The following is a 16,809-nucleotide window of genomic DNA, read 5'->3' as shown; positions in this document are numbered from 1 at the left end:
ATAACTGATACATCCCCTCTCACTGTATTTGCTGTCAGTGGGAATTTGCATAACTATGGAAATTCCACCAGTCCTGAGCATGCAGTACCTATGACACAGATGCACACGTACAACGCATAACAGTGTCAGCACTAAAGGTGTTCTTTGACTACATCAGTGTCAGCACTAGGCTGTACTTTGATTGAAGACAACTTTTGCTGGGGTCTGTCGACGGGAATGTTGGTGCAAAGGGCTATTGCTGGTGGTGAGAGCTACAAGGGCCCTGCCCAAGCGCTCTGTGAAGCAGGTGGTATACTGTGAAGCAGCCAATTGTGTTTCAGGAAATCCTGTACTCTTTTTCCATTGCAGACCGAGTGCCCACTGGCCTCCAGCACTTGCTTTTTTAGGGTCTACTGGTGTCTAATTTTGAAGGTTATTGATATTAAATATTTGAGGGAGTGGTGAGGAAAAGAGGTGATCATATTAGTAGTAAAGGGGAAGGCAATGTGCCTCCTTGGGAGCAGGAAAAACTCTTTCTCCATGGCAGAGCAGGGAGAGGGATGCTCTGTTCTTATGACCACACTTACTGCTTGTCCTGGTTTTGGCTGGCATAGAGTTAATTTTCTTCCTAGTGGCTGGTATAGTGCTGTGTTTTGGATTTAGTATGAGAATACTGTTGGTAACACACTGATGGCTTAGTTGTTGCTAAGTAGTGCTTACACTGGTCAAGGACTTTTCAGCTTCCCACGCTCTGCCAGCTGCACAAGAAGCTGGGAGGGGGCACAGCCAAGATAGTTGATCCAAACTGGCCAAAGGACTATTCCATACCATATGATGTCATGCTCAGTATAGAAACTGAGGGGAGTTGGCCAGGGGGTAGCAATCAGTGCTCAGCAACTGGCTGGGTGTTGGTCAGCAGGTCATGAGTGGTTGTATTATCTGTTTTTTCCTGGGTTTTGTTCCTCTCTCTTGTTGTTTTCCTTTTCATTACAATTTATTAATATTATTTTTTTGTGGCAATTATTAAACTGTTCTTATCTCAACCCATGAGTTTTCTTACTTTTGCTCTTCAGCTTCTTTCCCCCATCTCACCAGGAGAGGGGAGGGTGAGCGAGTGACTGTGTGGGGCTTAAGTTGCCAACTGGGGCTAAACCACGACACTGCTGCTTCCCCCAACACAGAGACAAGCGTTCCTTTCTCTCCTCAGCACTTCAGTGACATCCATCAGTTCATGAGGATAGATTGGGTCTTGCTGGACTCTGCAGAGTCCTCCGGAAGATGGAAACTTTGTTAGTACAGAGGGAAAATAGTCTCATCTGCAGTCAGGTAAATGCTACTACATTGCTTACACTTAAGCTATACTGTTAAGTCATTAAAACAAAAAACCCCAAAAAGTGTAAGATTTAAAAATGCCCCTTTATTTATTTGTTCAGTTTCCTGAAAGGTACTAAGCTTTCTCTGGTACTCTCTAACTCCAGAAGCCGGGTAGCAGCTAGTAAATAACAGGGCATTTGTTAGAGGTGCTGTTGTAGTATAACCTGCCTGACTGTGGCACAGTAATTTGAACTACTGATGTCAGAAGGCAGGCAGCAACATAGATCTCCAGATGTTCCTGATGATTGTTTCTGTTGCTTCAATGGGTCAGCAATGGGACTTTTTCCAGCTGCACTTCTTACATGCTTGTGTTAATAACAGAAAAGCAGAGTACTGTGTTCATTCATATTAAAGGCAGTGACAGCTGCTAGCAGTTGTAGAGCTGTGTTTCAAACACAGATGTTAATACTAGCTGATCTAGTCTAAACATTGCATTTCTATTCTAACCCAACACTTACAGCTAGTCAGCTGCAGGGTGAGAGTTTGTCTTGTGTAACCAGTTTCTGATCTTTGTTGAGTAGTGATACATCAGTTTGAGTTTATATTAGTGCCAAAATAAAATTTCAACAGAAGTGGTACCTTTAAGTTTTTGTGCACTACTTAGTGCTTACCACCACACTACAGATCACATCTTGCTATGGACCAGAACAAATTAAAACTCTACTCTAAGAGAGAGATTATTTTGTGTTTATATCACATTCTAGCAGTCTGTCCCAGCATGTACTGGACTGTGCTGAAAGGTACTGGAGTCTCTGAGGCAGAATTTCCCCATATCTGCTAATCACACAAAGGAAGGAGAGACACAAAGAATGTTAGTTGACTTTTATTTTAGTCTGAACTAAAATATTCTTTAAAAAAACCCCAAACACAAAACCATGGATGGAATAGTTTTTCACAGTCATAATCTCACTTGCTGTATCACAACAGGAAGGGTAGGTAATAGCCCAGACAACTGGAGAAAAGTTTTGCACCTTTATGAATCATGGGGTGGGGGAAGAGGTAACAGTTCCTATGCTTCACGTCCAGTCAGAAGGAGCATAATTAAATGCATGGCCTGCATTTAGACACTGCAGCATGGCTTTATTAGGCTCTTAGCCTATAGGGCTTGTTCCCAGCATTTACTAAGTGCTGCTTCTCAAATGCTACAGTCCTGACTGTAGCCATGGGACCAAATCCCTTAGTATCAGGATACTATGCTCTGGTTGGCACTAAAAGTAAGAGAGGGGCTGCAGTAGAGCTGGACAGCCCTGTGAGCTCACTTATACTGAGTGGACAGTACTGGAGAGATGAGGACGGTTCTGATTTCTAAGGTCTGTTGGACAGTAAGTCACCACTGGTTTGACCAGAGCTGTGACACAGACTGGCTTTCAGTCTGAGAGGAAGAGAGAAAAGAAACACAGATAATAAAGTAACCTCAGGTCTTCTGTGAATGACATCAGGAATCCAGACCCACATTGAGCTTGAATACTATCACATTCAGCTGCTTAGCAGAAGTAAGGCCTAGCCCAGCAGCTCAAGGGGTTTAAGAAAACATGGTCTTTTAAACATTTAAAAAAGTGTACATGTTCATTTTTGTCTAGTATTTGAAATGTTACACAACAGAGTGTCATACAGTGCCACTTACACTCTGGTGTAAGTGGAAGATGCTTTGTTAGTGGAGCTTGAGTAGAACCCATGCCTTAAAGTTTGGGCAGAGAGGCCAGCTTCCCCTTCAAGTTTTCAGCAAGCTTGTCCATGAACTCAAAGGTGTTCAGGTAGTCAGAGCGTGTGACACTGAGGGGGGGAAACAAAACAACACAGACATGAGTTGTAAAGCCACTCAAATGCTCAAAGCAGAGTTCTTTGAACAGTCTTCCCCTAAGTCTTGCCTCTAAAACCAAAAGAGTTATCTCCTACTCATCAGGCTGATGTTTTTTGCCAAAAGGCTCCAGAGAAGAGGTAGCCAGGTGGTATTTTGCAGTGAAGTAGGTGTCCATCCTAATAAATGGACAGGGCAGGATCTGGCCAATGTAGCCAGCCTGTCATGAGAGAAATCTTTGCAGTTCCTTCTTTATTTTTTTCCCCATGCATTTGGTACAATAGCAGGGACAGAGCAACCTAGACTAAGCTACTTGGGGCAGGGAGTGTCTCATGTTCTGTTCATACAGCACTGGGTACAGATGAGTCCTGTTCTGTGACCAGACTCCCAGCAATTCTTCACCATACTGAAATAAGTTTCCAGCAAACGCTGTTCAGAAACACCAAATAAAACAGCCTCTGCCAAGCATAGCTGATTACTTCATACACTTACTTAGGTAGGCCTTTGATACAGGCAGCAAGGTCCTTTGTCATGAAGCCAGATTCAATGGTCTCAATGCAGACTTCTTCCAGGGCAGCTGCAAAGTTCTTGAGGCTAGTGTTGTTGTCCAGCTTAGCTCTGTGAGCTAGTCCTCTTGTCCATGCAAAGATGGAGGCTGAGAGAGAATACTAGATTACTCTGTCCTTCTAGAACTCCCTGGACATTGTTCTAAACTGTCATGTGGAACAGTAATTATTTTTTAATATTAATAAAACTGAAAACAGACAGAAAAAGAGATAGAAAATCTGGTATGGGAAAGAGAACACTTGTCTTCATCTAGGCATCCTTTGCATTTTGTGCAGCTCTAAAGAAAAGCAAACCCTAGAAACTACTCACTGCCTCCAGCAATCTCTTTGTGCATGCCATTTTATCTTATTTTGTTCCTGCCCAAGTTGGGAAATGACCAGTGGTAGGACTCTGTGGTTACACAGAAAGCTGTTCTTATGATAGAAGGGTGCAGTCTTCTTCCTGGTATTACATTACACTCTGGTTCCTGTGCAACTGTAGAGGATTCTTTCCCTCGTGTCCCATTCTAGGTGCACTTACACTTTATGTACACGGTTTAGAAGGTGGCTGGGTCTTTTGTAGCATCAGGAAGGGGAGTAAAATAAAAAACAACCAACCTAAATCTTAAGGCTGTTATGGCTATAAACCCATTGTTTGCTGAAGAGTGAGAGCATGTCTCAAAGGCTAGGTTAGGTCTAGCTTATTGCTCACACTCACTCCATTCCAGCCTGTTTTTGCTCCAGGCTGCAGCTGTCTCCATGGAAGAAAAATGCATTATGAATAACTAGTTTCACCACTCAGTGGTGCAATTCTCTGCAGAAAGGATGCAGATATTCTTACTCCAAGCCTGTTCTTTCATGTGTAGAGATCACTGAAGGGCAATGAAAAGCAGCTCACCAATGGGGTTAGTGGAGGTTTCTTGGCCTTTCTGGTGCATGCGGTAGTGACGAGTAACTGTGCCGTGAGCAGCTTCTGCTTCAACAGTCTTGCCATCAGGGCAGATCAGCACACTGGTCATCATCCCCAGAGAGCCATAGCCTACAGAATACACAGTTTAAAAAGTTCAGTGTCTCCTTTGGACAGCCCCCTTAAATTCCCCTTAATCCCCCCATCCTACAATCCCCCTACGTCCTCCCAGCCTTGATGTAAGTATTCCTGAACAGCAGTGCTGCTGCAACTAACTCGCTAGTCCTGACATGTCAAAATCACAGGTTGTCTGAACAGAAAGTGCTGCTGAACCATGAGATAGATACCCAGACATTCTGCACCATTTCAAGAAAATTAGTATTCTCACCCAACTTGGAGAGATTTTTACTGAAAAGGTACAGTATGAGAACAAAGAATCCTAAACAAGCAGTGTTGGGCTGCCAATTGCTATCTTCCCCAGAGAGTGATAGGAAACAAACCTACTTCATACCAAGAGCATCTGCTCTAGTGAAAGAAACCATGAACTGGCAAAACTGGACATTCACATCACTTCTAGCCCTGTAGGTTTCAGAGATCTGTGTCTTTGAAAGCTTCTTTGTCCAACACACATCATTGTTCTGTGGGCAGCAGTTTACTGGCATTACTTTAGAAACAACATATTACATAAAGCCACACATCTTGCCCTGTGGGTTTCTGCATCCATATTTGCTTTGGCACCAGGCAACTTGGTTATATAGGATTTTGATCAAGCACTACAAGTCTGTAAAGTTAAATATATCAATCTCTCTCTTTAAACCTGACAGGTAGCTTTAGGTCCTGAAGGTTTTCTTACTTATCTGTAGAGCACCTGCCAGTATGCTCACCACCAGTCAGCTTAACTCAGGCTGTCAGTGACAGAATCCCAGCTGTCTGGACACCTTCCATTAGAATGGAAAGCCTATCAGTTATGTTGGTAGGAACTGCCATCTGGTAAAGTAGTGCAACTATGCAGTTTGCATTCAATGGATTTTCTTGTAAAAGTGAAACCAGAAATTCTTTGCCTGCCTGATATCTCCATGACTGGCCACAGGTTTGAAATGTAAGTTCTGAGAGCTAACACCACCGCCTGGGCCATTACATGAGATATGACACAAGGTCAGAAGAGACTGCTACTGAGCCTACTTCAGTGTAGCACAGGAAACTTCTCATACCTTGCGCAACAGAGTCAGACTGCACATCCCCGTCGTAGTTCTTGCAGGCCCAGACAAAGCCTCCTTCAGATTTCAGGGCCTGAGCAACCATGTCATCAATGAGCCTGTGCTCATACCAGATCTTTTTGGCTTCAAACTGGGACTTGTATTCTCTGGAAAACAAAAATCAGAACACCTTGACATATAAATAAAAACAGGGATGCACAATTTGTGCAAGTAATTGTGCATAGTGAGGTGCATACAGATAAAAGTAAAAAAAAAAAAACAACCCACACTTAAATTTCATCCCCTTTACTCTTTTTTTTCCTTGCTTGCTTTGCTAGGCCACTGCAAGTCTGCTTCAGAATCACAGAGGAGCCCACAGAGAATCTGTGACTCTCCGTTAGGAGAGATGAACACCACAGCCACATTTAGCAGAGCTTTAAACATTCAGTATTGTGTCCTGCAGACAAGGGAGACTGCAACAGGGCCATGCACAGCCCCTCCCAAAAGTGCTGCTGAGTGTCTGAAAATGCTGAATTAACTGTAGCAAATCACAGGCTGGAGAGGATGTTCCTGCTTGCAGACTTATGCACTGCGGTAGGAAGTACACAACTATCCTAGTTACCTGTCATAGATCTCTTGGAAGATGTCTTTAAAGCGGCCATCGTATCTCTTCAGGATGGTGTTCTTGGTGCTCATGTATAGGGGCCAGCCTTTAGACAGTGCCATTTGGAAGGAACTGTGGGCAAAATCCTTGATAGACTGGTCAAGATTGTACATTCCCATGGCTACACCACCACAGCCTGTTAGTGGAGAAAGAACAGATAGGACTCAACTAGATTTAGTTTTGGTTAAGGATTTGACAGTCTCCCCGCAGCATACTCTGGCAGGCAGGGTGGTGTTATCCCCAGGTGTCTTGATATAGTTCTCAATTTAAGGCTGGTTCTTTCAGGAGAGGATTCACTTTGCACTATCAGCTCAAAGCTCCAGCAGTCCTGTGATACATGGATAGGAAGGTGGTTTTTATTTTACAGCTAGGTACATCTTAATACTGTGATCTAATACCCCTAAGAAGTTTCTTCCTAATCCAGCCTAAGCAGCAAAACTGTGACAGGAGTAAGCGTGCTTGAACTCCTACTAGCCAGATGAATAATACAGAGTATTTTTCTATCAAAGCAGCAGGCAGCAGTTTGGAGCAGGGGTCTCAGTCAAAGCTAGGATGGGAGCAAACCCATTTCTGAGTGCCTTGTACCTTCAGGCTTCGATTGCACTGTAGAACTAACTCCAGCAGTCAGAGGCTGCTTTGCCTAGCTCAGGTAAACAAGTCCCCACTTGCTTTCCTGCATCTTTTCAGCACATGTGTTTAGCTTACCCTGCAGCTTTGTTTCACCTGCTCAGGCTCACTTCCAGCAAATTGTAGGAAGAACATGGCAGTCATCTGGGTGCAAGGGAAAGTCCTCAGAAGGCTCTGAGGAACTATCAACACTCACATGACTTAGATTGTGTAACAAAGACATCTTAGCAGCCTGAATGGAAGTGCCTGAAACTTACAGCCCAGCTCACCATGGGGAAAGCAGCATTTAGATCATGGGAGAGGCTGATTGGGGGTGAAAGTAGGGTCTAGGGCTTCATGAAAAAGCTTTGTCATCTTCAGAGCACAGCTCTTTGTGTTTCTAGTGAAAAGTAGATACCATATACTTAATTTTAAGCACCTCACTACCACCACCTCTCTAGTCTGTTGTACAGTGCCTTTATCAGAGATCTTTGCTCTGGAAATGTCCCAGATTTCTTTATTTTTTATTTTTGAAAATACCCTTTCCTAATATCCATTTGTCTCTACCTCCAGGTGGTTGCTATTATATGGACATGCATGCAGAATGAAGATGGGAAGCCAGAGAAGGTTTATCTACTCACCAAGACAGCAAGGTCATTTAAAGTTGATATTGGCAGGGAATGAAATTCCTGTTGTTACCAGCAAAAATACATGTTGTCCCCCTGCCTCCCTTAGCGAGTCAAGGACAGAACAGGGTCTGATCAGCTACAGAGACTATGTCCTCTGGAGCCATGATTTCATAGTTGCTGGGTGACAGCTATGAAGTTTTATTCAACTACTTATTCGCATACAGGTAAGAAAAGCCTTGTTGCAATCATACTACAAATCTCTTGATTTGGTGTCAAGGTTGAACGTATTAGTATAGCAATAGGACAAGCTTCCCTTATGCACTGTGGAGATATGCTGGCACAACAGTTATCTGTGGGGAGGGGAGTTCCCCCAGAGCAATAGCAGTAATCTGCCATCTTTGCACTTCCTTGCTTTCTGCTCAATGATGCAACGCAGAGCAGTGAATCAGACTGGCAGCTGGAACTGCCAGATGTCTCCAATACAGGCTCACCAGTCACCTATCAAATGAAAACAGATTAGGACTGGCAGTGAAGCAGGTGAACTCCAGATGAAAGGCTGTGCAACAAGAGATAGTAGAGATTTAGGCTGCTGTGAGCAAGAATGCCAGAGAAATCAAGTATTACAGAAGAGGGTCATATGGCAGCCTTGGTACCTGCTTGCCAAGCCAACAGCATACAAACTAGGATTCTGTGGTTTACATGGAGGTATTAGGTCTTCATAGTAGAAACAAAACACTGCACACTCACATACATAGGTCACCATAAGGCTTCAAATCCTGAACCCTTTGATCACTGATAGGCAAGAGAGATGACTTGTGTGATGTTTTCCTGAATCCTTCCCCTAGAGAAACACCCTGGGTTCTAGCAACATGTGTGTAATTGTTTTCACACAACAAAGCCCAGCAATGTCAGGACTCTTCCTCCCGAGCCTAGCAATGTCTACAATCAGCACAGTGATATTGCTAGGAGGGACACCAGTTCCTTTGGGACTGCATCTGTTAAAACAGTTAGAGCCTACACAGTCAGGAGCATCCTTGTCAAATCTCCTTTTCACCTTGCAGAGTAAGTATCAGTTCTCATTTCTATTGAAAAAAAGACTGCTTAACAAAGAAGGGTACAAACTGCAAAGCTATATAGAGCCCAGTAAGACAAACTAAACCCAGAAAGATTTACACCCGAATTGTTCTCAAATATGTCTCCCCTTAGGTCAAGCCCTGTTTAGATAGCAAGTTTCCCTCTGATCAGAATGAAAAACATACATGCTGCTACCAGAGTCATCATACAAGGAGCATGACAGGTGGCAAGTCTAGTATGATGGTGTGTTTGATATGCCTCTTCGATCCCAGGAAGATTTCAAGTAACTTTCAGTAGTTCCCAGATAAATGAAGAAGGCCCAGACCTTCTACCCCACTCTACTTCAGTCATATTTTACCATCAAACAGATCTGACTGATACTTCAAGGTTGAATTAAACCAAAAATACCAGTTTTAGTAATAACTTAGAGATAATACCTACTTTCAAAGTTATGGACCAGATATGTGACTGGTTTGCCTCCATCTTCTGGAGTGTAGGTCATCTCTACTTTTCCAGGCCCAGGTACCACAAAATCAGTTGCTCTGTACTGTTAAAAAAAATTGCCATTATGATTTTATCTATCAGGAGGACAGAACTATAAAAGACAACTTGCATTTGGGAGGGCAGGGTGCAGAAAAGCATAAACAGTTGTACCTAAAACCCCATTGAACAGGCTCTGTTCAATCATCCTGTTATCATCCCTTGAACAACACCCTGCTGGTCAGCATCAGCAGTTCGTGAAACCAGTGCACTTACAGCTGGGAAAGTAATACTGGACATGGCTGCAACAGCTCCAGCTGCCCACATCAGCCATGTGGTCAGATTATTTTACTAGATATTAGAAAGGCAAGTAATCAAGAGCCTGCCCATTTCAGAAGAAATCTTCCTCTTTAATGGAAAAAGCTTACGGATTCTCAGGCCCCATCAGTTGGCAGAGTATGCATTTTTGTAGATGCAGTGAAGTTTTAAAGTGCAAAGTATCCAGAGTGTTGTGTGGTCTGTGAGTAGAAAGGCTCCTCTCCCTGCCTCAAAAAAAGCCATTCATATCATAACTACCGATCTCATGAATAAGGGGGAATCATACAGCACCTTAACAAAAGCCATTATTTCTACCCATCATGACATTTGAAAGGCCAATCTGTAGTAAGAGTTCTTTGAATTCTCTAAATGGGTATACATTTTGCTCCTGAGCCACACAGACTCAAAAGAAGAGCCAACATGTACTTCAAGTTTTTAAATGGTGTCTCATCTTCTCAACTGTCTGGAACAGTACTATTTAAGGTTACATTTCCTTGAAATTCATCATCCTTTTTCACGTAGTTTCCCTCCTATTGAGGAAATCAGTTCCCTGAGCTGTTCTGAAGTTACAGAATTATCTTGCTCATATGCCCTTTACATGTTCTTATATTATTCCTTTCACTTTAATCTCATACTTTGGCAGGGTTTCAATCCTCCCCCTTAATCCATTGTTCCCTATTATTATTTTGACCTTCTCAATTATTCAGTACTGTTAAGGATGTTGAATCCCATTCTTTTCTAGTGTTAGGGCTCTGCCATTATTTTCCTCTTGGGAATTTATTATTTTACCTTCCCACCCCAGCTAATCTTATGACTTATCCTCAGTTTGTGGGTTTAGCCATCTATTTAAGCACTTGGCTCTTCTAGAAGACTTTTCTTTTGTCATGTTTGGCTGATTTACAACATATCATTACCCATGGAGAACAGTATGGTTGATTCTTGCCCTCTGGGCTGCCCAAAGGCCACTACACTGAGTGCTATGCCAGGGCTTTCCATGGCCTTGTACTACCTCTGCCAGGAGAGCTCTGATAAAGGATGTTTCCCTACTTCGGTACCACAGCCTGATGTGCCCAGTATGAACACCAACTCTGCAGGAGTGCTGTGCAAGTAAGCTTAAGAAGCAGATCACGATTTAAAAAAAACAAAACAACCAAACCAAATCAAAACAACAAAAACAAAAAAGAGAACAAACACACCCCCACACACAGAAGGCCACTTTGCCCACTTCTAAAAATCACTCACTCAGATCCACTTTTTCTGTGAGCAACATTTGCCACCAAAAAGCCCTTCAGAGAATACAGGCAGTGTGAAGGATATTTTCTATAGACATTGCTATGTAGGGAGGAGGGTTCTGCAGAGGTGAAAAAAAATTACTTAGAGGAGTTATACCCTGTGTTTAGGTACAAGGCCTATCTAATCCAAGCACAGACCCCTGAATGCTGTTTATACAGCTACATTGTCTAAGGAAGAGGCATGAACCAGGCTCTCCCACACTTCGTCAGGTGCTGTGCAAACAAAATCCTAGCAAGTACCCACTCCCAGGTGGAGTGCAAGGGATAAAGCAGCAGCACAGGGATGTCTAAGTCTTTGTAGCTCTATACCAGTCAGGACTAAGCCTGTTCAGATAAAAAGAAGGGTAAGCACTGAAGTGACTCACTTGATCCCCATAAGCATGACGGCCAATGACAATGGGTTTCACCCATCCAGACACCAGCCGGGGAATGTTCTTGCAGATAATAGCCTCCCTGAAGACAGTGCCACCTAGGATGTTTCTAATTGTCCCATTGGGAGACTTCCACATCTGCTTCAACTTGAACTCCTCCACTCTTTTCTCATCGGGAGTGATGGTTGCACACTTTATGCCAACGTTGTATTTCTTTATGGCTTCAGCAGCTTCCACAGTTACTTTATCATTTGTAGCATCACGATGCTCAATGCCCAAGTCATAGCTGTAACAAACCCACAAAGATGGTCACAACTGCCCAGGACTTTTGTTTGTGTCCAACAGGAAAGAAACCAGACCCCATATGTGCCTGTGAGTGTAGTTCCAGCACTCTGCTATAACTGAAGTTATCCCTCTTCCAGTTCAAATGCTGCTGGAGTGGAAGAAAACATAAGCTTATATACTGATACTTCTGCTGCTGGTAGGAAGTTGGAGAAAGGACAGCTTCAGTTTATGGCTGAGGCTCTCTGCCAGCATGGGACATAGCCAGTATCTCCTCTGCCTTCCCTTCTGAGCTTCCTGGCAATGGAAACTTTCAGTCTGGGATTCTAATGGTATGGAGCAGCACAATCCCCAGATGAATATGGGCCTTTATTTCAAACCTCTTGTGCTGAGGGTTCTGGCTTCCTTCATATACTGAGCATATGAAACTACACTAGGCTTCAAATCAAGAATGGCTTTGACAATTGACCCACAATCCTGCTCTGGCAGCAAAACTGCCAATATTCCCCTCAAACAGTCAGAGGAAGCACGTTTTCCACACTTGCTGTTTTAATAGCTTTTGGAGAACAACGGGTGCCCAGCATGGGACAGCCCTGAAGCATAGCCAGCTGTACATGAATCTAGCCATTGTGCTGCCTCAGCCAGGGGTCCACTTTCCCTCCTCCCACCCTTCTTTGAAAAGGGATGTTCTCCAGACTGTGTGCATGTATTATGCTGCTGGGTTCCTGTTTTCTTGGTTCTCAACACCAGCAAGCAGAAAGCCTGATGTAGGTGGCATACAAATGACTCCAGGAGCAGGGGAAGAGGTCAGACTAGTGAGTTTAATAATGGCAGATACCACTGAAGGCCTCTGTCCACATGGCTAGGAGCAATGCAGCTGGATACTTCTCTAATCATTATAGCTCAGTGGCTAGAAAAGGAAGAGATTATTTGTTCTGCTTGACCAATGCTGTAGGTAGCATGTCCCTTTTGCCATACCAGCTGCTAGTATTTGTTTTTTTCCAGAACAGAGTGTAGGCGCACAGCCTAGGCTCTGGGAATAATTGCAACAGTTAGCTCACATTGCCAGCAGCAGAGCTCAAGTTTACAGACATCAGGGCAGAGTCTGTGCCCTAAAATCACCCTTTTGCCCTCTGGGCAGATCTTCAAACAGAGATGGCAAGAAGCCATAAACCTGCTCAGAGTCCACAGATGCCAGGCTTCAAGTCAGGGAGTGGCTGAAACACCCCATGTTTCTAATTGTTTAGGCTGCAGGAAGCCATGCAGACTGCCCAGCTGCTGGAAAGCCAAGACACTGGAGATAAAAAAGACACAGACCATGTCTGTGGGAGACCTTCTTAGAGACACAGTACAGAAAAAAGCTAACTCACAGTTAAGCATTCACTGCTTAGTGCTGTGAGGAGCCCCAGAGGGGCTGCCAACAGACTTTGACAAAATACCTTCACCATGAGCCCACATTTTCCAGAGTACTTAGTGAGGCTGGCTCTCAGGTAAGTTAACCAGGGAAGTCTGCTGGGAACTTTACCAGTATAAAAAGGGCTAGTTAGCTTCTCTGCACTACTGCAGAAGGAGCTATAAGGCTCTCAGTGCTAAGTGAAACATGATCAATGCCTAATGACACATGCAAATTGCAGTACCAAGTGGCTGCATGTCATAAAGAGCCATTACCTGTGCAAATCCAGATCTACATAAGGAAAAATCAGCTTTTCTTTAATCAGTTCCCAGATGACCCGTGTCATTTCATCTCCTTGCATCTCCACAACGGAGCCTCCATGGATTTTTTTAGACATCTTGAGCTGCAACAGACATAAAAAACCCCAACCTAAGTTAAAAACTGCCAATACACATCACCAATACATGTATCCTGCATTTTTACAACACAACTAGAAGAGAGGTATTAACGTAGCATACAGAATCTCTCCTAAAAATCTTGACAATAACCACAATTTATCCATAGTTTCATGCTAACTGATATTTTTCTTAAAGCCCCAGCTCCTAGGGAGATCTATCCAAAGATAAAAGTAAAGGTTAATACCTGAGATTTGAGGGCATGTGTTCTAAGGGCATGAGCTTTAATTATGGTTGTACAAAGGAATTTGAAAGCATGACAACACTCTTCCCCCAAACTCCATAGAAATAGATGAGCGCTGTTTATTTTTAGATTTCATGAGTTCTAGTCCAGTTGCCTGTTTCTCCCCCTTTTTCTGAAAAACAGGGGTTAATGGACATTATTTTAATGACAGCTCATATTGCTGGCACTATTAATCTTAATACATTGTCAGCTTCTTTATTAGCTTCCTTCCGCAGGAAGGAAGGAAACAGATACGGAAATCCAAGGGCCACATCAAGAATACTTTCTCCTGGCAAGCTTTATTTCTGCTGTTAAAATAAATACTGGACAGATTTGTTTTCTGTATGGAACAGAGGTTTCCCCAAGATATTTGTTCATAAAGCCTCAAAAAATAAACCTGAACTCTGTCCTTCTATTTGCACTTTGTTCCTTAACAAACACAACCCCACAAGGCACTGAACTGCTCTAACACAGTGCCCTGCTTTCCAACAGCCACAGTTTCTTGGTTCTCAGCTCCGATTATGCAAGAGCTATGACTTGGCAAGTTCCTCCTCCCAAGACAGCCCTGTTGTTGTATGGAGCTGTTAGGATACTACAGTGAGATACCAAGCCCTCATGCCTGAGGTTGCAGTCTCACAGACACAGAGGTCCATGAATGGCTCTATCCAGAATGAGGGGTCCTACTGTACACAGAGTCTATTCATCTAGATGAAGTTATTCAGAGGTGTGAGGTTTGTCATGCAAGGGCCCCACATTACAAGCACGTGTGGAGACTGCTCCCTGGTTCAATTTTTTTTTTTTTTTTAATTAAACTACCTTGTGCTATATTTCCGAAATCCAATCCATTAAACATTTTTAGTCTGTGAAGAGAATAAATTTTCTAAGCTATGTTCTAGCTACTGCATCAAGCCTCCCCAAACTTTTTAAAGAGCAAAAATTAAAAAAATAAAGTAAAATGAGGTTGTGAGTTACTGAGACTCTATTTTCTATTAGCACATAAACTTGAAAAATTAACTAGTCCAAGGCACTCCTATCCCAAAGAAAGATAATATCTTGGCTTATATTAGGCCTCTCTAGTCCTCATGGAAAACTAACTTCACATGACCACACTCTGTCTGAACTCAGCTTACTTATGCAATTATTTTGGACCCAATTTTCAATTGTGACTATCTAATTAAGGACTGTATCACACTTGCCGTGTCCTAGGCACAGGATTACTACTTGGGAGACTTTGGGTTTGCTTTTGGCACTTACACAATCTGAGAAACAGTCTGATTCATTTAAGCCAAAATGTGCACAGACACACACCCACCATCGCTTGTTTTGTGGTTTGGTCTCTACTTAAATAAGACAAATCAGACTATGTCAGTTGTAGCAATAGGTTTTGCAAAGCTGGCTTCAGACCCATATGGTGCTGCTGTCACAAGGGGAACACAAAGGTACATGAGACACCCCTCCACTGAGCTACATCACCACTGATATGTGGAAACAGCAGCTTCTTAAACAACTCTGACAGCATCCTACATGTTCATCTGATCACAGCCCCAGTACTTTTCCCCTCCTCAAACACTGATGTCCCCAGTATGTCTACATACAGGGGCAGTATTGCAGTAGCATCCCTCTTCTGCACACCAGAGTCAACATGCCAAGAGGTTCCTCTAGAGAGCACACATTCCCTAGAGTTAAACTCTTTCTGTTACTCTTCCCTTTTGATTTTATACTCTCCAGAACCACCAAAAGTCAGCAACGTCTTTCTCCTACAGCAACCCTTCTTTAAATACACTTAGCCCAGGCATTTAGCCAAGGCAGCTTAGAAGAAACTTTGTGAATTTCCAAACACTCCTTGGTCCTCAGGAAGGACTTAGGGCCTACAGTCAGTAATTAACTATTGCAACACCTCCTTAATTCAGGTTTACAGAACATCTCTTCAGATCAGGCATGCTCCCAGGGAGAGCATTGCAGATCGTTGTCACTAACCGAGACCTTGCCTGCACTTGTTTTTCGACTGCATTGCCCTCCATCCACGCACGCAGCCTGCCCTTGACAACGCGATGCAGGCTAGCTCTTCTGGCACAGGTAGGACTTACCGACCAGACGGCGGGCTGCAGCCGGTGCCACAGCTGAGGCTGAAATCCAGGCACCGGCACCAGAACAAGGCGCTGCTGGGCCTGGCCAACACGGCAGTGACCGGGGCCGCTGCCCGCAGCCCCGCCCCTGGATACGCGAGGGGCCCTAAGCGCAACCGGCATTAGGTGACACTATCGACTATTAAGAGCTATCTGGATTGCAAGGGGAGAAAGCCTCGCCCCGGGCCGGGGAGGCCGAGTCCGGGGTGCAAGCACCCCCTCAGCACCCGGTGCGTCTTCAGCGATACCTGCGGCGGGAGGAGGTGCCGGGCGGGCAGCGTGCCACGGAGCTCCCGCCCCGAGCCGACAGAAAAAAAGCCCTTAAACGCAAAACCGCCCTCTCGGGGCCCCTCTGCACGGCGGGGGACGCCGCGCCCAGGAGGAGAAGGACAAAGAGCGCGGCCCCCCGCAGCGCGGTACGGTGCGGCCCTGGGGCGCCGAGCCCCGTTACCTGCGGGCGGTGCCGGTCCGGCTCTCACGGCGATGCGGGGCCCAGCCGTACGAGGGGCCTTTTATGGGGCCGCGACCCCGCCTCTGCCCGGCCCCGCCGCCGCGGCGCCCCCTGCCGGCCCCGCCCGGCCCCTCCTCCCGGCGGCGGGGCCCGGCGGGGCGGGGGCGGGCCGGCCGGGGAAGCGGCTGCTCGGCCCTGCCCCACGGGCCCGCTCGCGCCGCGGCTCTCCGGCCGGCCCGTGGCGGTGCCCGCCCCGCCGGGCCGGCCCGGGTTTTGCGCGCCGATGCCTCCTTGTGAGAAGCCCGCGGCAGCCCGTAACGCGCCGCGGCCGTTCCGCCGGGCCAGGCAGCCCGTAGCGCGGTGGCCCGCCCGCCGAGCCGGGCCTTTTCCGCGCTCTCCCGAGACAGCCGCAGTAAGCGGCCTGCGTCGCCACAGGGAAGCCGATGGCGCTGGCGGGCACGAAGGCCTGGGCGCCGACGGAGCTCGAGCGTGCCCGGGCTGCTGGAGCGGGCCCCAGGGAAAGCGCGGGCGGCCAGCCTGCCTTCAGCGCTGTGCTGGCCTGCCCGCAGCCGCGGGGCCCTGGCGAAACCGCTCTGCCGCCCCACTCAGGGATACGTGTACACACGGGCGGGCAGGGACACGTTGG

General features: G+C 45.5%; 1 protein-coding gene across 2 annotated transcripts; it reads right to left on the bottom strand.

The window, feature by feature from the left end:
* Positions 1-2,160: 2,160 nt before the first annotated feature.
* IDH1 (isocitrate dehydrogenase (NADP(+)) 1) lies at positions 2,161-16,315 on the bottom strand. Of its 2 annotated transcripts, none has more exons than XM_072874634.1 (9): positions 16,164-16,315; positions 13,184-13,311; positions 11,228-11,519; positions 9,214-9,319; positions 6,422-6,599; positions 5,815-5,966; positions 4,595-4,735; positions 3,644-3,806; positions 2,161-3,126 (listed from the first exon to the last, which is right to left on the bottom strand). In XM_072874634.1, the coding sequence occupies exons 2-9, from the start codon at positions 13,303-13,305 to the stop codon at positions 3,033-3,035; spliced, it is 1,248 nt and encodes a 415-aa protein (XP_072730735.1). In that variant the 5' UTR covers positions 13,306-13,311; positions 16,164-16,315; the 3' UTR covers positions 2,161-3,032. The 2 variants fall into 2 exon arrangements, with proteins under 2 accessions (XP_072730735.1, XP_072730734.1); XM_072874633.1 differs by lacking the exon at positions 16,164-16,315 and adding an exon at positions 15,674-15,830.
* Positions 16,316-16,809: the final 494 nt, after the last annotated feature.

Source organism: Ciconia boyciana, chromosome 10, assembly GCF_034638445.1.
Source record: "Ciconia boyciana chromosome 10, ASM3463844v1, whole genome shotgun sequence".
In the NCBI taxonomy this organism is placed as follows: domain Eukaryota; kingdom Metazoa; phylum Chordata; class Aves; order Ciconiiformes; family Ciconiidae; genus Ciconia; species Ciconia boyciana.
The sequence above is the reverse complement of the archived record's forward strand: the minus strand, read 5'-3'. Positions and strand labels throughout refer to the sequence as shown.

What these genes read in the sequence shown, in the direction of transcription:
- IDH1 (XM_072874634.1), bottom strand. Translation starts at nt 13,305, where the DNA reads ATGTCTAAAAAAATCCATGGAGGCTCCGTTGTGGAGATGCAAGGAGAT. An exon ending in GTAGATCTGGATTTGCACAG is followed by an intron (nt 11,520 to 13,183) that starts GTAATGGCTCTT and finishes GGTTTGTTACAG; the next exon opens with CTATGACTTGGGCATTGAGC. An exon ending in GTCATGCTTATGGGGATCAA is followed by an intron (nt 9,320 to 11,227) that starts GTGAGTCACTTC and finishes TTTTTTTAACAG; the next exon opens with TACAGAGCAACTGATTTTGT.